This window comes from Alligator mississippiensis, chromosome 4 (genome assembly GCF_030867095.1).
Source record: "Alligator mississippiensis isolate rAllMis1 chromosome 4, rAllMis1, whole genome shotgun sequence".
NCBI classification, from domain to species: Eukaryota; Metazoa; Chordata; order Crocodylia; family Alligatoridae; genus Alligator; species Alligator mississippiensis.
In genome coordinates, this window is record NC_081827.1 from 180233428 (window position 1) to 180256983 (window position 23556).

General features: G+C 44.7%; 1 protein-coding gene and 1 long non-coding RNA gene across 4 annotated transcripts in view; one reads left to right on the top strand and one right to left on the bottom strand.

The window, feature by feature from the left end:
- The window catches only part of SPAG16 (sperm associated antigen 16), a 988711-nt gene that overhangs the window by 759644 nt on the left and 205511 nt on the right, over positions 1-23556 (top strand). For all 3 annotated transcript variants that reach the window (XM_059727149.1, XM_019492271.2, XM_019492270.2), the window contains exon 15: positions 21661-21787. In XM_059727149.1, the coding sequence (XP_059583132.1) occupies positions 21661-21787 (127 nt within the window). The remainder of the gene's footprint in view (positions 1-21660; positions 21788-23556) is intronic.
- Positions 1-23556, bottom strand: part of LOC109284307 (uncharacterized) — an 80658-nt gene that overhangs the window by 33840 nt on the left and 23262 nt on the right. The window contains exon 2 of the long non-coding RNA XR_002091716.2: positions 17548-17679. This is a non-coding gene — a long non-coding RNA (uncharacterized LOC109284307). The remainder of the gene's footprint in view (positions 1-17547; positions 17680-23556) is intronic.

A 23556-nucleotide genomic window follows, 5' to 3' on the forward strand; every position in this document is an offset into this window, starting at 1 on the left:
ATCTATAAAAAAGACTTTTGTCAATAAGAATAAGATAAGGCCTTTAGAGCTCAGTTCTGATCTCGAAAGGCACATCTACACGTGCAAATAAGCGCGACTAAATTTAATTCACATTAAGATAATGTGCATTAAGAGATTTTTGGGGATTAAAATTAATCCCAAATCCCACCAGTTTTGCCATGTGCCCCTGTGCCCACCAGGGGGAGCTCCAGCCTCTGATCAGATGACTTCCAGCACTTAACAGCAATGTTGAATCCAGAGCCAGCTGCCAGTACCTGGCAGCCATCTTGGATGCTCTGATCCCTATCCAGCCCCTTCCCTACCCAGGAGCTGCAAACCCAGGAGAGGGGCAGTATACAGCAAATCCCTGCCTATCTTTTCTCCCTGCACCAGGGCTGCCCCTGCCAGCAGCGCTCAGCACCCTACTGCTCCAGCCTGGCCCCTTGCACTGCTGCTGGCTATGGTGCTGGCCCTTCTGGCCCTAGCAGTCCTCCCCCTGCCCTCCCCCTGCAGACAGCTGCAGACCCGCTAGTGGGGGCCAGAGTACTGGCTGTGGGAGACCCTGCCTGACCCCCTCCTCCTGTACTCCCACTCCAGCCTGCCTGCCCTGTCACCCACAGACCCCTCCACGCACACACCCTGCCCACCCCCAGTACTACCCTCAGAACATGCACATGAGTGAAACAAAAAAACTTTATTGCCCTCACAACCCCCACCTCATCCCTCCCCCTCAACAAACAGTGCCACTCTCCCACCCTCCCCACCCAAGAACAGTACAAAACCCACTTATATGAGGCAAACTATATACATATTGAAAACTATTGACAATATTTTGGCTGTTGAAGCCCAGGGTGTGAGGCTGTGGGGAGAGCCTAGGGAGCAGAGCTATGGGGCAGGGGCCCAGCACCCCAGGCCCTGGATGTTCCCTCATGGGTCTGTGGGCTGCAGCAAACCCAGTTGGTGGCAATCTCATATGGGGCTGGGTGTTTGGCTGTGTAGTGTAGGGAAGAGTGGCAGGGCCGGGACCAGGCAGGTGGCAGCAGGTCTGGTGCAGGGGCTGGGCCAGGGGCTCTGGCAGGCAGGAGGCACCCTAGGACTTTCTCCCAGGACCAGGTGGGGGCCTGCTGCAGGGCAGTGAGTGGGACCCAGGGGCCCTGCCAGGTCATGGGTGGAGGCCAGGCAGTGGGGGACATGTATGAAGCTGCCAGGGCCAAGAGGGTCTCTATGGCCTGGCAGTAGGCATCCCTTTGCTGCTGGAGCTGCTCCAGGTATTCCTATTCCAGGGCCTCCATGTGAGACCAGTGGTCCTGCTGCACCCTGTCCTATGCCTCTGCCTGGACAACATCCTTTGCCCACCAGGCCTACTCCCATGCCTGCTTCTGTACCTTCCAGTCTTCTGCCAATGCCAACAGCTGCTGTAGCAGCAGGGTCTGGTCCCTGGTGCAGTGCTGGCACAGCTGGCTCATCTGAATTGCTCCAGTGGTGGGCAGTGGCAACCCTGAAGTGGCATCCCCACTGGAGCTGGTGGGCTCTTCCCCCACTTCCAGATGTTTTCCCTGCAGAAGCAAGAGTTGCAAACTAAAATGTTGCAAACTCTCACAAAAGGCTTCTGTCTCTTGCTTCTTCAGGGAAAACATTTGGAAGTGGGGGAAGAGCCCACCAGCTCCAGTGGGAATACCACTTCAGGGTTGCCACTACCCACCACTGGAGCAATCCAGATGAGCATGCCAGCACTGCACCAGGGACCAGACCCTGCTGCTACAGCAGCTGTTGGAATTGGCAGAAGACTGGAAGGTACAGAAGCAGGCGTGGGAGTAGGCCTGGTGGGCGAAGGATGTTGTCCAGGCAGAGGCATAGGACAGGGTGCAGCGGGACCACTGGTCTCACATGGAGGCCCTGGAATAGGAAAGCCTGGAGCAGCTCCAGCAGCAAGAATGTTTGCAGCATTTTCGAGATGAGATGCTCTGCATTAGGGACTGTGTGCTGCCCAGCCTCAGATTGGGGGTCAGCTGGCTGAGCCCTCCATCCCTCCTTGCTCCCTTGGGGCCAGCAGGCCGCTAGATGCTGCCCACAGGTAGCCTCCCTCTCCCACCCCCTTCCTAGGGTGGGCCAGGCCAGGCTTCTGGCAGCACCTGCTGCTGCAGCTCCAGACCCTCCTCCCTCCCCCGCAGGCCATCCTCTCCGCTGCGCTGCTGCCCAGCCTATGGCACCCACACTTGGGGCATGTGGGAATACTGGACAACTGGGGTGAGGGGCTAGACTCCTCCCCACCCTTCTCACAGGGGACCTCTTTGGGGAGGTGCCACAAGGCCACCCCCCTGCACTGCTGCTGTGCCCTAGGCATACCCCCTGCTGCTGCCCAGGTGGTGAGTAATAAGCTGTTTGTGCAGGCTGAGGGGCAATTGAGCCACTACTCCCTGCTGCTTCTGATCCTCCTGGTGCCCTGGGCACACCTGTGCTCCTGGTTTGGGACACCTGAGCTACAACACCATAGGGGAAAGCCTAGGCTACCCTACAACCTCTGCCACCACTTGGAGAGCTACCTGTTACAGAGCTACATGTCCCTGCCCCCTACTGCTGAGAAGAACATCACCACCAGCATTGACACCTTCCTTGGCATTTGAGAGGACCATGCTCACCCAGCTGCAGGGGCATCAGTTGCTCAATGAAGTTCTGAACTGTGTTCTGCCTGTCTGCGTGCTGTAGGGGCTGGAACCTGGGGCTGGGGGACTGTGGGTGGGCCAGACAGGAAGTGTGGGGCAGAGCCAGGCCCAGGGGCAGGGGTGGGGAATGGAAGAGCCCTCCCCCAGTGTGAAATTTACCATGCATCTGGGGCTGGCAAGGCTGGTGGTTCAGTGCAGGCCTCCCCATAGGTGACAGCATGCAGCTATGCCCAGTGTCCACAGCCCATGGTGCATGGTAGTCCAGTGCCCATCCAGGGCCCCTCCCTCTCCCAGGGAGGAGCTGGTGCTGCTGGCAGTGGCATGGCTGGCCACTCCTTTTGCCAGTGTCTCGAGCTGCGCTGAGGGCAACGCAGCTGCTGGTCTCAGGGTTCCCTGAGCTGGCAGTGGATGCAGCAGCCAAGGAGGAGAGAGAGGCAGGGCACTGAAGGCATGAGGACCCTTCCTCCATTGATGAGTCACTGGAGGTGTCAGGGTGGGGCGGGAGCTTGGGCAGGCCATCCCTGGTGGTGGCATGCACAGGGGCATGGTCTGGCTTCCAGGGCACCAAAATTTGGGTCAGCTGCCACATAAAGCACATAGACTTTTGAGCACAACCAGATGAATGATTGAAATTAGTCATAGCCATCCACTGTGCCCACAAGACCTTGACCTTTATTTAGTACTACCATGCCAACCAAGAGCACCCTTGATCCTGCATCCTGCCAGACATGGCCTTGGAAATGTGGGTGTTCGAGTGTCTACCCTGTGTGAACTCCGTCTGCACATCAGCATGGCCCCAGAGCACCATGAGGTCACGCACCTCCTGGGTCCAGTTGGGGGCCCTGGCAGTTAGCATGGGCATGTGCACGTTGGTGGAGCCGGGGCTCAAGGGGGAAGACGACATGGTCTTCCCACACCAGCTCTCTGGGCCCCCTTGCAGCTGTCTCTGGATGGCCAGCCTTGGATGGTTGCCAGAAGCACCCAGTGCAGGGGCACAGCCAGTGACTGGAAGCAATGTGGCAGAGGCACTTCAACATAGGACCTGCTAACACAGGAGACAGCTGGGGGTGAGCAGCAGCAGGTGCTGGCTCTGCTGCCACAGACAGCCAGGCAGCAGCCTGGTGGGGATCTCATGGCTGGGCAAGGGATGCAGCAAGCTGCAACAGTTGCCTGTGGCCAAGCAGCAGCTCTGGAGAGGGACAGGCCAGGCATAGACAGCCTGTGACCTGACCAGAGGGGCACATGGGGCCTGCTGGGCTCCTGCACAGATCAGTCATCTTGTCCAGGCTCCTGGTATGTGTACCTCAGGACACAAAATAGCTGCTGGCTTTGGTAACTAGCAGCTAGGGGCTGCCCAGCCCTCAGGGAGGGGCTCAGGCCAGCCCCTTAGTGGCTAGGTAGACCCAGCACTAAAGTTAGTATAAAGTTAGTGTTGGCTTGTGTCTACATGTGTGTTAATGGTCTTTAACTAATCATGCCTAAATTTGATACCTGCATTTGACAGTATCAAATTTTTAATGCACATTAAGGGCATGCACATGTAGACATGCACCCTTCGTCCATATTAAATTAGGCTAATGCACATGAACACATCTCATATAGACACACTCTAAGATATATAAAACATAATGCTGTAAGTTTGGATATGTGGTTATCTGGTTCCATATGTTTCAAAGGAATGCACCTGAATAAAAACCTTTCTTTGAGACAGTGGGAATCTGGTATTTACTTTTAAAGGTTCAATTAGCAAAGTTGTTTTCTTAAACATCTAATGAAAGTAATAAAGCTGGTTTGGTTTAATCATCCAAAAATTTTTAATTGGTAGAGAGGATTTGCATTATTATGACAACTTAGATTCGGTCCATAAATTAATTTTGTTGATTGAACATCTCCATAAAATAAAAAATATTTACTGTTGTTGAACTGCGTATTTTAATTTGTTTATTAAAAATCTGATCACCAGAAGAGGGAAATCAATTTTCATCATATGAAAGATTTGTGGTTTGGGATTTTCAGTGAAAATACTCAAAGTTTTAATAAAATATATATTTTCCACAAAGATTTTTGTTTTGTCAGGCAGCGGGGTAAGGGAAGGAGAATTTTTCAAGCATTGCAACTACTTCTGTTTTATCTTTTATAAATCATTGTTTATACTGAATTGTGCTTGTTTGCTTTAAGTAGAAAAAAAGTCCTAATTTACTGAAGCTAAACTTTAGAATAGATAACTTGATATTTAAAAATGAACTCGTGATATGTTTCCACTATAACCCTATCACCTTATTTATGAAATCATACAGTACATACATATTAATAACCCAAATAAAGTCAGGGTGAGAATGTTATTGCAGTGACTACAAAACTAATCAATGATTACCCACCTAAAAGTAATCTTTTACTTTCATGCTCATTCAGAATCTGGATAATAAAACTTTCACAGAGAAGCACATGACATTTAGTGTAATAACCTCTGAGTTTATTATGATCATGGCTATCAGAGGGCATACTTAACGAGTTACCAGTCTCACCCAACCTTAGTATAAGCACGAGATATCCTGAAGATAAAGTGATAGCAATTATCATTCATCTCTTCTTCCCAATATATATTTCCTAGAATTGAAAATCATTGCTCTGGTGGATAAATAGAAAAACAAAATTGATTATCTTAAGCTCCTTTAAAAGAATTGCTTTCTCTTCTGCACTGTTTTAAGTGCAGCGTCAACCATAGCTAGCAGTAACTCTGCAGGGAGTGCAGTGATTTGGGTTTTTATGTAAATTTATGCAAAGGATTTTTGCAATCCTAGCATGTGCTGTTCTTCTCAAACACCACAAGGCACCTTTTGCTACTTTATGTGGCAAAAGAAAGAAAGATTCCCTCTGTTTCACACAGCAAGAGGGGAGCCTGCAGAGTGCCTGTAAACAAACAAGTGAACAATGATGCATCATTATTTGAGAGCTAGAAAATCTGCTGAAACAAAGCTCTTCCTTTTATGTTGATTCTTTTTGTTTTCAGGAGCCCTTATAATTAGGGGCACAAAAGTGTTCATTGTGACCTGTTACCCTCTTCAACAGAGTAAGATTAGTAACCTAGAAATAAGATAATCGTGGCATTTTCATCTTTTTTGAAGTACTTCATGTTAAGTGAGATTTACAACGTTGAGAAAACAAAAGCCAGTAGTAAGAAACAACAAATCAACTACTGCTTAGCTTCTTGGTTCCTCATTTTCCTTAGCTTGGTATTACTCACCTACCCCTTCTTCTAGGAAAATGACACCATCCTCATTCAATCTTGTTGACAATTTAATTTACCTCCATTTGGTAATATCATATGTTCTTGATCACTGATCACCAGCGATCCTGGTTTTCTCTGTTTAAAAACCCCAAATTATAAAAACCCAAATTCTCCAATTAAAACCCCCCAAATTCATGTTTTTCTGCAATTAAAATAAAATGCCACTATACATATAGGTATCAGTTTAACACAATGTTTTACTGATATATTTACAATTTTAAAGCAGTTTGGAAGCCTACCAGTGCTTCAATCGTTATAATAAAATAAATTCTAAATACCTATATATTTTGGAATATTTGACTTTGTTTTTGCTTTTTATCATGGAAAATCAGAACTTCCATCCCCCCTTTGCTCACCAGGATGCGAGTCCAGCTGTGGCTGTTACCCCATTGCTTTGTGGCACTGAGCAGCCCTAATATGTCAGTACCCCTCACTCCTGACCCACAGCCCCCCACCCCCATCAGACCTGCTGGTGCCCCTCATTCCCAAGCCACAAACCCATGCCATCCTAGCCCTGGTGGAAGGGGCCCCTAGCTGCCCCCCACCTGGCTTCATGCAAACTACAAGATGGTGCTCTGTTGGGACATGGTGGGGACAGCCTCCAGCATGAGATGTATGCAGCACACCTCATGCAGAAGCACAGGGTGCGGTAGGACACCACACACTGCCCCATGCCACCAGCTGGGGCTGGGCTATGACATGGTAGGGAGGACCAGCACCATGCTCTTCAGCAGCAGCATGAAGCAGTGCAGCTCTGGCCTGGCCATGCTGCAGGCAGCTGAAGGAGGGCAAAGGACATCAGGCAGTCTCCATCTGCCTGGGGCCACAGTGCTGTGGCTTCAGTGGCTCTGGCTTGTGCAGGGAGTGGCAGGGTGAATCCAGCTCTGGCACAGGCTAGAGGGAAGAGGAGAGGCCACCTGTGGCACCTATCACCCTGGGCTGGGCCTTCTGCATTGTGCTAGGAGGTCTGGCCACAGTCCCTCCTCCCAGGCAGTGTTTCCTGGCTGCCTCACCCTTGACAGCATGGGCACTAGCCCTCAGCACCGCTAGCCTGTCCACGCAGCTCCATGTCACCCCTGAAGGACTCCCCTGTCCCTTTCTCCCACTGGAGGGGCAGGTGCCTTTAGGCAGGTCCCACTGGCAACAGCACAGAGCTGGTTTCATCGGCAACACCAAGTGCTACTTCAGCGTCCCTACCCTACCACAGCCCCAGTGCCCAGACACTTTCCCTCAGCACTGGCAGGCATCCACCCTCCCCCCAACATTTCTTCCACACACCCCTGCCACACACCTACATACACATATGCCCCACATCACCCCCCCATACAGTCCTTAAGCCCTGGCCCTCCAGCCCCTGGCCCCCCATAGGCCTATCTGTGGCCAGCTGCCAAGGCTGCTCCTACTACCCTGCCTGGCTGTACGTGGTTGCCTCCTGCCTCTAATCACCCTTCTCCCACTCTCCCCCAGCCTTAAGCAGCAACTTGCAAGTTGGAAAGCTGCTAACCTGCAAAGGGAAACCTGTGGTTTCCTGCAGTTTTCAGTTTTAAAAAGGAAAATCTGTGATTTGTCTCCTTTAAAAGAAAAAAAATCCATCTCTTTTCTCCTTTAAATAAGAAATGTTTTTTCACAGCAATGGAAAACCCGGATCCCTCCTGATCACATTGTAATCCTCATTGTATTATTAGGTTCATTTGTTATTTTATACCACTGCAAGCATGTGGAGTTATTGCTCTATTCTAAAGCATTTCTTGAATTTGGTTGGTCAGATAAAAATAATAAAACCACAGTCTGAGCTTTTTCCCAATCTTGGATTTCTCTGTAGTACCTCCTCTAGTCACTTAGGCCACTGACAGAGATGGAAAAAGATGGTACTTTACTTTCAGCTTGGTGTGCCCCTGCACTGAAAGCAGTACATGCCCAGAAGGGGAACCATGACAGTTTGACCTAGCTTGCCCAGCATCTGTTTAGATCAAACGCTTCAGTGGGGCTTTTGGGTACTTTTATCTAATAGGTGATTGAAACAAATGGACCTAATAAAACTGATGATTACAATGTAATCAGTGGTCAAGAATGTGATTAAACCAGCTATTACATAAAGGCGCCAAAAAGCCCTGCTGAAGCACTCGGTCTATACAGACATTGGATGAACCAGATGAAAACGATGTGTCTCTTCTTTCGGTAAAGCGCCATTTTATTTTTTTCCACGTTTGTTAGCAGCCTTATTTTCCACCATCCCTAAGATACTACAACTTTTCACTTTGCTTGTAGAAACACAAGAATCACTTTTAAGGATAAGCCACTAGTATTTAATCTTCATCTTTATGGAAAGTTCTACTATCTGAATTTAGGATCTCTCTACTGAGGAGAGTTCGACATTCTTATGAATGGCTCTACGTACTAGCACATTTTCATTACAAAGCTGTCCAGTGTCACTGTTTTCCCAAATTATGGCTGTTGTCAGGGGAAGGAGGAAATCTTCTGATATATATTTTAAACGCATTCTTCTGATGACATCATTAAGACTTCCACAGACTTTGTATTGAATTCAGACCAGGTTAAAATATCTTTTTTTCTCTTTACAAAGAAAATTTTATTTTGCACGCAAAGGACCAAAGACACGTTTGTTAGGGAGTTCAGTTCTACCAACTGCAAGTTTATTCTACTTGTCTTCATAGATTTCATAGACATTAGGGCTGGAAGGGACCTCAGAAGATCATCGAGTCCAGCCCCCTGCCTGAGGGGCAGGAAGTCAGCTGGGGTCATAGGATCCCAGCAAAATAAGCATCCAAATTTCTCTTGAAGGTATTCAATGTAGGTACTGGAACCACCTCTGATGGCAGGCTATTCCAGACTTTGGGGGCTCGGACACTAAAGAAATTCTTTCTTATGTCCAGCCTGAAATGGTCTTGCAGTAGTTTATAACTGTTCAACCTCATCATCTCTTTGCGGGGGGCTCTGATGAACAAATGTTCCCCCAGATACTGGTGGTCACCTTTGATAAACTTATAGGTGGCCACCAGATCACCCTGGAGCCCGCTTGTCTATGCTAAAGAGCTCCATAGCTCTCAGCCTGTCATCGTAAGGTCTGTTTTCCTGACCTCTGATCATGCGTGTGGCTCTTCTCTGGACTCTCTCAAGCTTCTCCACATCCTTTTTGAATTGTGGGGCCCAAAACTGGATGCAGTACTCCAGCTGTGGCCTCACCAAGGCCAAGCACAAGGGGAGAATGACATCCTAGGATTTTCTTGAGAAGCATCTATGGATGCAAGCCAGTGTTTTGCTTGTCTTGACCAGGTCTGAATTCAATACAATAGTCTAATTTTCTTGCATGATAAAAAACATGACACCTGTTACATGAGCATTCAGTGCTCATTAACTGCCTTCCTTAAAAGGTTTTCTGACTGTCATAAACAATTAATAAATCTCCTTCACAGTTCAGGTTTTAAAGGGAAAGTTCTCAAAAGCAGTCTATTGAAATCAAGGTTAGGTAAAACCATTTGATTATGGTTAAGATATCTAGATATGCATTATTAAAGGAAATTCTTATAGATAAAAGTAGATAACATTATTAAAACAATTTTAACTATTTTAAATCCCTATATTGATGCCTCCGAACGGTTTACAAAATTGGTAGACACAATCTTAGTATCTATGTAAAGACAAAACCTTTATGATTATTAATAATTTGTATTATGGCTTTGCCTAGTAGTACCATCTGAGACTAGGCCCTATTGTGTTTATGGCTATCCATAATAAGAGACACTCCCTACTCTGAAGACCTCAATCTTGATAGGCAATACAATCTAAGAGTTGGGGAATGCAAATGCTTTATTACTATTTTACAGATGGGGAATTTAAGCACAGACAAATTAAGTGACTTGGCAGAAGTCATAAAGAGCTTGTGACAAGAGTTGAAGCCAGACCACCTTAGACTCAGTTCTGAAGCATGGAGCACAAACTTTCATAAGACTGCCCTCCTTATTTCATTATCATTGAAGAAAATCCTAATGGAAGCATGCAGCAGCAGCTTACAAAGAACTGGATGCAAGTTGCATGTAATAACTGTCTTAACATTGTGAATCATCACATTTGCTTAATGGAATCAATATTTCTTTTGCAGGAGTCAACATAAAACATAACAAGTATAATGCAGCACATTTTATTTTTGATGTACTGAGTTGCAACTTTACTATGTGGATCACAGTGCATTCTACTTCTACATGCAAGAAAATCACAATCGTTAACATCCCATTATGTTGCTAAGTAAAATATATGAGTATCATAAAAAGACTTTGAAATGTGGGAAGTTACATCCAAAGAAGAAAACTGAGACCAAGGCAAAGGACTCATCCCTGACTAGCTAAAATAATAACAATACAAGGGATAAAAATGCAGAAACTGCACATGAGAATTAAATGAGATTCCACTTTCAAGCTCTTGAGAAAGGCTCATTGCCAGAGGAAGAATGTATTAGTTTAACATGCCATTTAGTGTCTTACTACTTTTTTTCCCTTTGAATGGAATTTAACTTCACAAATCCATTCTTCTTCTTCAAGAATAGTTTATTCGTACTTACTGAAAAGTCATCTCATATCTTCAACTCAGGAAATGCATATAATAGAGATGACATTGTGCTAATGTAAAAATGAAATGCAATAGTCAGCTCATTAACAACATTTCAGTGAAACTCAGCCTACCATTTGTTTAGGTATCAATATTAATTAATATATTAATAAACATAGGTTATGCCTGTATTCCTGACATTATATGAGAAGATCTATTTCATTTTCAGGTAAAATGTTGTATTGTATATCACTATTTTGTTTTATAAACATTTTGATTTATACATCTTTTTTTTTGTTCTACAGCTCTGATGGCAGAGTTGTGTTACTACCCAGTGCTTCCACCAATAGTGGAATGACCTTCAGGGAAGGTAGCTGTGAAATAAGCAAGAATAACTAGTGAATAAGCAGTCATGGACCAGGCAGTGGCAGCACCACCAGGATGTGTTGGGGACAGCAAATGGCAATGTTCTCCCTTCTGAAAAGCCAACATATATCTTCTGACAGTACTGTGACATGGCAAGTATGGGTTGCCACTATAATAATCCAATCTAGCCCCCAGAAACAGGTCTACAAGTCCTCAATGGTGGAGCAGACAGAAAAAGATGTTAGAATCTCAATGGCTGCAAAGGTGGACAAAGGCTACAGTAGAATCCAGTTATCTTGGCCTCCTTGCCATGGTATCAAGGTTTTGTTCTATCAAGAACCATGTAGAAGCTGATGTGCAGCAGTTTCTCCACAATAAAAGAAATCACACACAGGCATCTTTCATGAAAACAACTTTAGCACATTTTTCAAGGCCTTTGATGACCAGCTAGTGATGACAGGAGCAGGATTGTGAAGTCTGGAAGCTCCTAGTCATGAACTGGTTTGAAGGTGGCAGTTACAAGAATGAGTCAGGATTGCAATACAGTAACTGTAACTGTGACTGAGCAACCCTCTTTAGGATCTTCTCTTCTTACCTGACATGGAGAGGGGGCTAGGAAAGATGCTCTAAACATAGTCTGCCTATCTTTTTCCTGACTGGATAACTGTGTCCAGTGGGATCACCTTTACTGTAGTCAAAATCAACAGACACACAGTCAGTTTTGGGGCTTGGAACATCAGGACCCTCATGGACAATCCTGACAGTGAATGCCCAAAGCACTGCACTGCAATCATGGCTCAAAAATTCAGGCAACACAACATTGACATTGTTGCAGTGATCAAGACCCAGTAAGTGGGTGATGGGCAGCTCAAAGAACATGGAGGTGGCTGTACCCTTTTATGGAAGAGTAAACCAGAAGGGGACACTGACTCTAGGGAGTTGGCTTTGCCATTAAGAATGAACACATAAACCGACTCAGTGAGTTCTCTATAACAATAAATGAATGCCTCATGACTCTCCATGTCAAATTGTCAGGGAGGCAATATGCCACTGCCATCAGCACATATGCCCTGACTCTTGACACTGCCAACAAAACCATGGAGGAATTATATGCCAACTTTAACTAAGTCTTTTCTTACATTAAAAAAGGAGACAGGCTTATTCTGCTCAGTGATTTTAAATGCCAAAGTTGGAAGGGACTGGAATGAAACCACTGGCAAGGAAGGAGCGGGAAAAGTTAACTCCCACAGTATCCTCCTCTTGAGCAAATTTGTGGAACATGGACTCACCATTACCAACACTCTGTTCTGCCACAAAAACAGGTACAAGACATCATGGCAATACACATGATCTAAGCATTGGCACTTGATTGACTATGTTATCATTTGTGCCTAGGACCACAAAGATGTCTACAACACTTGAGCTATGCTAGAAACTGATGACTGCTCAACTGATCACTGATTCATTCGCTTGATTATGTCACTCAGATTGGTTCCAAATGACAGCTGCAGCAGAACCAGCATTGAAGGACTCAAGGATCCAATCAAATGAGATCTCTTCCACCTATGCCTCAACGAAAAACTGGCAAATTCCAATCAACAACAATGGGAAGATGTTAGCAGTGCATGGGGTTCCTTCAAGTCCACCATCATCAGTGCCTGTCAAGGGACACTTGGATTCTCTACCTAGAAACACCAAGACTGGTTTTGATGAGAATGACTGGGAGATCCAAGAGTTGATCAACTGCAAGCATGAGGCCTTTTGTGTTTGGCAGAGTGACACCAACTCCAGGCAAGAGAAATTGAATCTCCAACAAGCCAAGGCTGAGGTCTAAAGAAGAACCTGCAATATAAAGAACAGATGGTGGGAAGACAAGGTGAAGGAGATGCAACATCTCACTGACATACACGAGTGGTTTCTTTAGTGCCACTGAAGTTATCTACATTCCAAGCACTCAGGAACCAACCCCCTTGAGACCTAAGGATGGAGCAGACCTGATTAAGGAAAGGGGAGTCATGAATGCCTATTGGAAGGACCATTTTGAAGACTTTCTCAATCAAGACTCTGTTGTTGCTGAGAGTATTCCCAATTCCATCCCATAGCACCTAGTTAGAATACCTCCAACCCTTGCTGAGGTGAGGAAAGCCATCAAGCAGATGAAGAACAACAAGGCCTCTGGAACAGATGGAATCCCTGCTGAAATCTTCAAGCAAGGAAAGAGGAGCTTACATCACAGCTACATGCCTTCATCTTAAGGATCTGGAATGATAAGAAAATCCCAGATGACTTCAGAGATGTCTTGATCATGACAATATTCAAGAAAGGATATAAGTCAAACTGTGGAATTACAGAAGGATCACCTTGCTGTACATCACAGGAAAGATCATTGTGAGAATCCTCCTGAACTGGCTTCTTCCTTTTGCTGAAAAGCTCCTCCTGGAATCACAGTGTGGGTTTGGGGCATCCAGATGCACAACTCTTATGATCTTCACAGCTCACCAGCTGCAGGAAAAATACTGGGAACAACATAAACCTATTTATATGGCCTTCTTTGACCTCATGAAAGGCTTTAACACTGTCAACTGAGAAGTGCTGTGGACAATCCTTCTGAGAAATGAATGCCCACCAAAATTCATCACCATTCTTAGCCTGCTCCATTATGGTATCCGAATGATGGTTCCCAGTATCAGATCTATCGCAGATCCCTTTGAGGTTAAGACTGGAGTTAAGCAAGATTGCATCTTTTGGTATTGCTTTCTGTGATGCTAGATCTGATCACCAACAAGCTTGCTGTCATAGTGGAGCTAAACTACCAAATGGACAAGAAACTGTTTAATCTCAACTGACTCCAGGCCAAAACCAAAACTATTCTGACATTAATCATCAACTCCACAATGTTGATGAACCTGTAGTGTGTGCTCACTCAGAAGCAAATCTTCAGGCAATTGTCAACATCTTGATAAAGGTATACAAGAAAATGGGAATAATGCTTAACATTCAGAAGACTAAGGTCCTCCATCAACAAGCTCTTAATGAGCAGTCCACAGCTCTGGCAATTTATATTTACAGTGAGACTCTGGAGAACGTTAAGTATTTCCCATACCTTTGGAACTCTCTCTCGCAGAAGGCTGACACTGCAGAAGAAATCCAACATTGCCTCAAATGTATAAGTACAGCCTTTGGGCATCTGAGGAAACAGGTGTTCAGAGATCATGACATCCAATTAGAAACCAAGCTTCTGGTTCATCAAGTAGTCATACTTCCTACTCTACTGTACAGAGATGATACATGTGGAACTAGATCATAGAGCTCAATCATAGGGAACAGGAGGAAAACAAATGGGAGTATGGGCCATTGCTCAACAACTCAGGAGTGCTGGTTACCAACACCCGGGAGAAAGCTGAACTTCTGAACGACTACTTTGCTTTGGTCTTTCACCAGACCAAGGGGAAAACAACGCCAGGTAGAGTACAAGACGAGCACAGTAGGAATAATCACTTTTCTACTATTGCCATATAATTGATGTATGACCCATTAAAAAATTAGACTTATACAAGTCAGTGGGACAGGATGATCTTCATCCAAGAGTGCTGAAGGAGCTGGCCAAAGTCATTGCGGAACCCCTGGCGAAACTCTTCCATAACTCGTCACACTCTGGAGAAGTCCCTGAGGACTGGAAGAGAGCCAATGTTGTGCCCATCCACAAGAAGGGCAGGAGAGAGGACCCAAGTAACTATAGGCCAGTCAGCTTAACTTGCATCGTAGGGAAAATCCTATAAAAGTTCATCAAGGAGTCTATCTGTGATAAGCTTGCAGAAGGTAAGATTCTGAATGACAGCCAGCATGGCTTCGTCACAGACAGGTCTTGCCTTATAAACCTCATCTCCTTCTATGGCCAGGTAACTTGCCACCTGGATACAAGAGAGCAGGCTGACATAGTGTACCTAGACTTCCAAGGCTTTTGATCTCATATCCCACAATATCCTCATGAAAAATTGGAGGATTGTGGGATTAACTCTGAGACAGTCAGGTGGGTGAGAAACTGGCTGCAGGGTAGGACCCAGAGAGTCGTAGTGAACAGATCTGTGTCATCCTGGTGAGAAGTAGGCAGCGGTGTCCTGCAGGGGTTGGTGCTTGGTCCAGTACTTTTCAAAATCTTTATTAACAATTTAGATGCGGGGGTGAAGAGCTCTCTGGCCAAGTTCATGGATGACACCAAGTTATGGGGAAACATCATCATGCTTGAAGATAGGCTACAGATACAGGCGGACCTAGACAGGCTAACAAGCTGGGCTGATCGGAACCTGATGAAGTTCAACATTAAGAAATGTAAAGTGCTGCACCTCGGGGCAAGCAGCCCCCAACACACTTACAGGCTTGACTGCATCAAACTGACTAGCACCATGAATGAGAGAAACCTGTTGGTAATAATAGACCACAGTATGAACATGAGCCAGCAGTGTGATACTATAGCCAGCAGGGCAAATAATACTTTGGCATGTATCAATCGCATCTCCAGAAAAGTCAGGGAGGTGATTCTTCCACTCTACTCAGCACTGGTGAGACCACAGCTGAAGTACTGCATCCAGTTCTGGGCACCACACTTTAACAAGGATGTGGACGGGCTTATGAGAGTCCAAAGAAGAGACATCCATATGATCAGTCTTAAAAGGCAAGCCATATGAGGAAAGGGTGAGGGATCTGGGACTCTTCAATCTGAGGAAAAGAAGGCTGAGAGAGGACCTGGGAGCAGCTTCCCACTATACTAGGGAAGTACATCAAGGGCTTGGTGAGCAACTGTTCACCAGGGCACCTGAGGACAAGACTAGCAGTAATGGCCATAAACTCCTGGATGACTGATTCAGGCTCAACATTAGGAAAAACTTCTTCACAGTCAGGGTGTCCAGACTGTGGAATAAGCTCCCTCCAGAGGTGGCGCAATCACCTACCCTGGAAATCTTCAAGAGGAGAATAGACGGTCACCTTGCTGGGGTCACCTGACCCCCAGTTATCTTTCCTGCTTGTTCCAGGGGGCTGAACTGGATGATCTTCCAAGGTCCCTTCCAGCCTTACAATCTATGAATCTATGTACAATGTACAGGAGACACTTCAAGTCACTAGAGAAATACCATCAATGCTCCCTGTGGAAGATGTTTCAAATCCAGTAGGAAGACATATGCATCAACATTAGCAGCTTCTTACAAGCAAATACCACCAGCATTGAGGCAATGATCATCTGATGTCAACTTCACTAGGCCAACTATATCATCCAGATATCCGACTCCAGAATCCTGATGCAAGTTTTATTTTCCCAGCTTAGTCAAGGAATACACCCAAGAGGAGGCCAGAGAAAATTCTTCAAGAACGTCCTCAAGGCCAACTTGAAAAAATGCAACATCCACATCAATTAATGGGTGATTATCACCCATGACCACCCCGAATGGATAAAGAGCCTGCAAGAGTCTCAGTACTTTGAAACTTCATGACAACAACAAGAGACAGAAAAGCAGGAGCGACAGAAACAGTGTCATGGACTGAACCAAGAATCCAGAACCTCCCACCCCACATAGAAGCACATGCCTGAGTTGCAATAGAATCTGTCAGTCCCAGATTGACCTTGTCAGCCATCTTCAGACTCACAGATAAGGCAATCATGGAAGGCAATCATCCTCTACTGTGAGGGATTGCCAATAATGATTTTGTTTTATATTCATAATTTTTTGTGTGCAGAGATCAGTGAAGTATCTCTTTTCAGCAATCAAAATAATGTGATTATTATATTTGGATTTTAAACTCTTTGGGGCAGGGACCATCTTTTTGTTCTTTGTGTGTACAGTGCCTGGCACAACATGGTCCTAGTATGTAACTGAGATTCTTATATGTTACTGCAGTACAAACATGAAATATTAATAATGATCTTTATAGAACATGTTTGAAGCTATCCAGATTGATACAGCCATAAGTCACTTCCTCAATTAGAATGAAAAGCTGGAGTTGTGTAGATCAGATATACTTGAACCAAGTACAAGCTAAGGGCTTGATTGTAGGCTATCTTACATGCCCATCATAAAAGAATGAAGACATATGTTTTAAGTGCACACCTGATGGAGTTAAGAGGGAAGGAGCTATCCTCATCATCAGTAGCTGCAGGGTAGTGACAAGAAAACTCTACTAAAGAGGACAGAATGTGGGATAGCAGGGGTATGAAATGGGGAGAGGCTTTGCTGCATGAAAATGCACATGTCTATGCATATAAACTGTCTCATAGAGGGAGTAATCAACTGCCAAAATAAAATTAATAATTTACCCTCATTATAAACAGCACTGTAGTTCCTTTTTCCTTTCTAGAACTTATGGTGCAGTCAAAAATCACTAAAACCATTTTGTAAGCCGGAACTGTCATTTACTCTGTTTGTGCAGTGCATAGCACACTAAAGCATCAACCTAGTTGAACATTTGAATGCTGTTATATATAAACATTAGCATTAGAATATATTTTATAATTTTATTTCCTGAATACTACACATGCTGGTAGTTCTGTAATACATTTTCATACTATATATAAAATATGTTTACAATTTATGTATAATGTGGGGCTAGACTTTTTCAAAGTGCCCAACCCTTGAAATGCTCAGGTTCTTCTGTAAAAGTGGCAAATGAACTTACCTGCAGCTCTGACTGCAAATACATGTACTTGGAACTTTGGAAAACATGGCCCCTAATTGTACCTTGAAAAATGTGAACAATGACTAAACGTTGTCTCTTTTTAATTATTTTGCTCCCAGCATTCCTTTATACCTGTAACAAGGCAGAAACAAGTTCTGAAATATTAGGCCTCTTTCAAATGAACCTAAACATTTCATTATACTTATACTGTAATATTGGATTGCAAGTCATTACCTTCTCGTGTGGAAGGCAATAGATGTCTTAAAGTCTAAATGCCTTTATTTGCTTGATGGACCCTACAATTTTTCTTGCATAAATTTTCTCCAGAAAAGAAAAGAAAATTAAAGGTATATTGTCAAAGCTCTGGCATAGCATCTGACCATTTGAAAGCTGTAGTAAGCTGAAGTCAACATGATACAATGTGGTCTCACACTCCAATATATATCAGGGGGCAGCACACTGAAATTGTTTGAGTTGCTCTGAATTTATCCTCAGTGCTACTGATACTTTACACACCAACTTTATTGACAAGGTATGTAAAGGGTAATGAGAATATTTCTGCTGTCTATATGATGAGTTTTTAATTCTTTCTTTGCTGGTATGGGGCAAGCTTTCACACCTGGTGCAAGCACTGACCTGCCTCTTGTCTGTGGGCCAGCCGCCCACCTCACTCTTCTGCCACGCCTTGATGTAATAGTCTTGGGATGTTAATCAGGTGGGAGGGTGCCCGTTTTGAAGCCCAATGTTCAGGGGGGATATCCACAGCTCCGTTCCACCTCTACACTGCAGCCCAAGCCTCACAGATGGCATCCACCAGTGGTTTGCACTAAGTCTTTCATAACACATATACACAAACAGACAAACAAACACATACTGAGCTCCAAGCCCTCAGCCCCCTCACTGGGGCTCCCCACACTATCCCTTCACAGGGGCTGACACACCACCTCCTCACTGGGGTTCATTGGGATCTGCTACCCCATCTAGCTCAGGTGGCCATAGCCTGGCCCTCTGACCTGGGGTATTACACCCTGTGAGGCTCAGGTGGCCATAGACATGCCTGACCCCTCTCAGGGTTCTTGCAGCCACAGGGCTCACAAAGAGCCTGGATGCTGCTCCAGGTCCCTCTGCCAACCTGGGCACTGCCTCAGGACTCCCATGAGCCTGGGTTCCCCCTGTACCAGTTAAACCCACCAGGGATGTGGGGGCTGAGGTTATAAGGCACCCCACACTTACCTTTAACCAGGAAGGAGATTGGCCTGGCATTTCTTAGGGGCTCCCTTGCCACAGGGAGCCTCACTAGACCCCGCCTTGCCCAGCAGGGTGCAGTTTCATATCTTACCCAGGACAAAATGAGGCTTCCTCCATCCCCATCTTTTCCAAGACCTTCCCTAGGATAGAGGTCAGACTGATGGGCTTAGAGTTTTCCGGATGTACTTTCCTCCCTTTCTTGAAGATAGGCATCGCATTGGCCTTCTTCCAATCATCGGGTACTTCACCAGAGCACCAGGAGTTCTTAAAGATCCGTGCCAGGAGCTGAGCTATGATGCTTGCCAGCTCCTTGAGTACCCTTGGATGTAAACCATCAGGGCCAGGTGACTTGAAGGTATCCAGCCTGTCAAGGTGTTCCTTCAGGAGGTCAGCTTCGATGGAGGGTAAGAAATCTCCCTCACCCGGGCCTCCCTGACCCACAGTGGGCAGAGGAATCCCATGGGACTGGTGAAAAACTGATGCAAAGTACCCATTAAGCAAGTTTGCTTTTTCATGGGCATCGTTTGTCAGTTGTCCCATCTGGTTTAGCAGGGGTCCAATGTTGCCCTGCTTTTTCTCTGGCTCCCCACATATCTAAAAAAGGACTTTTTATTGTCCATGATATTTGTAGCTAGCTGGAGTTCCATCGCAGCCTTGGCCCTCCTGGTTTGCTCTCTGCAGGTCTGGACTACAGCAGAGTATTCCTCCTTGGTGGTGGTTCCAGTCCTCCATCCTTTATAGGTCTTCCTTTTAAGATGCAGGAGGTCCGCTAGTTCCCTGGAGAGCCAAGGGAGCTGTTGTGCCCTTTTGCTGCCTTTCCTCCGAGATGGGATAGACTTCGCTTGCACATCCAGGATTGCTCCCTTGAGGAGCAACCACTCATCTTGAACTCCCCTCCCCTGATCAACAAGGCTAACCACACTTTATCATGCATTAGCAGATGCATGACGAACAGGTCCAGGGAGGTGATGCTTCCTCTCTATGCGGCACTGGTCAGGCTGCAGTTGGAGTACTGCATCCAGTTTTGGGTGCCACACTTCAAGAGGGATGCGGAGAATCTTGAGAGGGTTCAGAGGAGGGCCACTCGTATAGTCAGAGGCCTGCAGGCAAGGCCCTATGAGGAGAGACTGAGGGACCTAGATAACTTCAGCCTTCACAAGAGAAAGCTGAGAGGTTTCCTTGTGGCTGCCTATAAATTCATCAGGGGAGGGCAGCAGGGAATAGGAGATGCTCTATTTACTAGGGCAGCCCCTGGAGTAACTAGGAACAATGGCCACAGATTGACAGAGAGAAGATTTAGGTTGGACATTAGAAAGAACTTCTGCACAGTAAGGGTTACCAGAATCTGGAATGGGCTTCCAAGGGAAGCAGTGCTCTCCCCTACCTTGGGGTCTTCAAGAGGAGACTGGACAAGCACCTAGCTTGGGTCGACTGACTCCAGGGCTGTTTCCTGCCCAGGGCAGGGGTTTGGACTCAATAACCTACTGAGGTCCCTTCTGACCCTAACATCTATGAATATGTAAGACAGAAGTGGACATGTGATGCTCACCACTGTGTAACCATGGGTTCCCAAAGTTTTTATGCTGCGGCCCGGCAAACCATGGCTTGGAAGTGGCCGCAGCCCAGCAAACTGTGGCCCAGCAGTCACAGCCGACTGTGGCTGGAATTTCCATCCCAAAGGCAGGTAAGGATACCGCCACCTTCTGGGTGGCAGGGTGGGTCAAACCCTGTGCTACCGCAGGCCCTGCAAAAGGAGCTGTGGCCTCTCCACCCAGCTCTGTGGGGCTGCAGTTTGCCAGTTCGTGGCCACTTCTGGTCCAGCAGCTGACTCGCTGTGGCCCAGCACTGGGCCATGGCCCAAGGATTGAGAACTCCTGACTTATACCACTATATTTTCACTACAGATTTTTCCAACTTTATCCTGGGTTCAAGGCTCTTATACCACTGTAGAGGTTTATGTTGTGCGTCTGCCCTTCGTTCACACTGGTATGAAGTGCAAACATAACATATGTCCCCAATTGCCTTCATATCAGTGCCTCTTGTGATCCTGAGCCACTCCACACCAAAATTACATTTTCCTAGCTGAGGTACATAGGGTAACTTTTAGGGCAATTGTTCTCTCCGAGTTTTGACAGAACTTTAAATGCATAAACCTTAAATATATTTAACATAAACATCGTTCCCTTTTACATGCTTTAGTAGCCTGTATCTTACCTCTGTTTCCAGAATTTGTTTCCTGAGCAAGTTAGATCTGGCAATCATAGTGGTTATAAGTGGCCAAGCAACATCTTAAACTATTTCTTTAGAACAGAAACATTTCAGGAAAAAAATGTCAAGAACAACAAAATGGACAAAACACATGTCTGCTTTATCAGGCATTTACCATCTTCTGCAAGGGATCTTGGTGTGGGATTAATTCTTCATAGAGTCTTCTGCAGAGTCTCTCTCTCTCTCTGAGCTTATCTTTTTCTCCAAGCATGCTGTCAACTCCCTAGCCTTTTAAGGGTCTATAGTCCTTAGACCTGGTAACTTTGAACTATGGCAGAACAAGATTTTCAACTACAAGTTTGGACAGGCAATTTTTTTATCTGGAAGCTGCTCTGTTGCCTCCCCCACACAGTCACCACTGGATATACGCACCATAGGAGCATACTTTGGCACTACCCCAAAATAAGTTAAAGCAATAGAGTTACACAGGAAATTCTAATAAACCAAACCACAATAATTTCCCCATTTTGACCTGGTCAGTTGCCACATTAATCAAATTGTTGCTTTTTAGTATTCATAAAATAACAATTTAACATCTCTGAATTCTCTTCCTTTCATAAGCTTTTTAAAAGTAATTTATTTTTCAATACTTGGCAGGGTGACACTATTGTTTCCTGTGACTCCTATGGTGTGATGAAGCTGTGGGATGTTCGGAAGGTATCACCAATGGTATCTATAGATGCAGGACCCCATCCTGGCAACCAGGTGGCCTTTGACCCTTCTGGTAAGTTATTTTCTTAAATTGTCTACTTTGACTTTTTAATGGAAGAGATCGGTTGTGAAAAACCTTTTAAACTGAGTCTAAGATTTTGAGGTCAGATCCACATATTATGTGAACCAGAACAGTTTTTGTGCTAAGATTTTAAACCAGGGTGCAATGAAATATTAGCACTTTTAGATGTGCAATCACCTTCACGTGATTCAGAAGACAAGCTCAGGAATTTCAAATAGGAATATATAGTGTCAAAAACATTCTAACCAGTTTTGGCCTTTCTGAGTTCTTTACAGCAGAAGAATTGCATTATTATATTTCCATAATTTCAAGACAAAAAACAAGTGAAAGCAAAGAGCTGGCATTTTCTGAGGGTTGACTTGAGTCAAATGAGGGGTGTCTTTAATCTAAAATGGTTGAGAACCACTGCTTTAGTGATTTCTAAGAAATTGTGTCTTCTTATATCAGTTGATAATCCAGTCCTTTTATTTTTTTTTAAGTTGGCAACTTGTACTAATTGTAATTTACATGCAATTAAAAATATATGATGCAGGGTTGGTGGGGGAAGTTACACAAAGGACAGAAAGTCTCACTGTATGAGGAAAAAAGAGGTGCTCATGTACGCTTTATTTATATTTATTCTCCTTCTCTACTGCTTTCTTACATATTTACACAATGGTTGTTTCATAACCACCCATGCTATATCTTATTGTTGTCATTTTACAGCCTCATTGTACTGAAATAAATTGTCTTCTATACATACAGAATGGAAATATTTGTATAGCTCAACAATTTTTGCATTGTCAGCCATAGATTACCATTTGTCACCAGCATTGTGGTAGAAATCTTTATATTTTCAATTTCATTTTATACAGATATTGTATAAATTGTATTACAGAAAGTTTTGTATTAAGAAAGACATTAATCTTCACTTTAAGGAGCAGATAAACAGTCATATCAAACCACAAACTTAGGTCCCAATTCAGGAAAACATTCTTATTCAGAACAGGATTTAAATGCATGCTTAACATTAAGCACATCCCTTTATAACACAGAAGCCAATTGGCAAAAATCATGTGCATAGGTTTAGAAATAAAGTATGAGAGGATGGAAAAAACATGTTACTATTAGCAGTATGGTATCTTTTCGTAATGGACATAATGTTATGGAATACATAGTATTACTATAGAGAATCTTTGTTACTAGATAACTTTACTATCAAATATTGTAGCATTTTTATAAGGGACTTCATGGATCTCTCTATATTTACCATTAAAGATGCATTCTTCTTTTCAGAAAGTGTTGACATTATTTATTTTCCACTTGTTCCCTAAGTTTAATTTAAACTCTGTTCTATATAAGAATAACATGTTTAGAACAATAGCTCACATTATACATGATATAGATTTGAAGAAGTTTTACAATTTTAGTTCTGGAATGTAGTGTAGGGTCATTTGCAAAGAAGTCACATCCCTGAAAAAAATGCAGTAGCAGTATTTTTAGCCAGATGGGAACTTTACAGTAGAAAGCTTATCAGCTTCAGATAATCTAAATGGGCAAAATTTCCCATCATTTGGATAAAATCCAAACTTTCTCTGCAGGAGTACCCACAGCAGAGATGTCAAGTTGGTATGAATGACCACTACCAAGCATAATGTAAGAGAATACAATCATAAGTGAAACTATCTAGCTAAAAGAGAATATTGCAGCATCTATTATTTTGTATGGTGATGGAGCCTAGATGTCTTAGTTAGGCATACGAGCCCTATTATCCTAGGCAC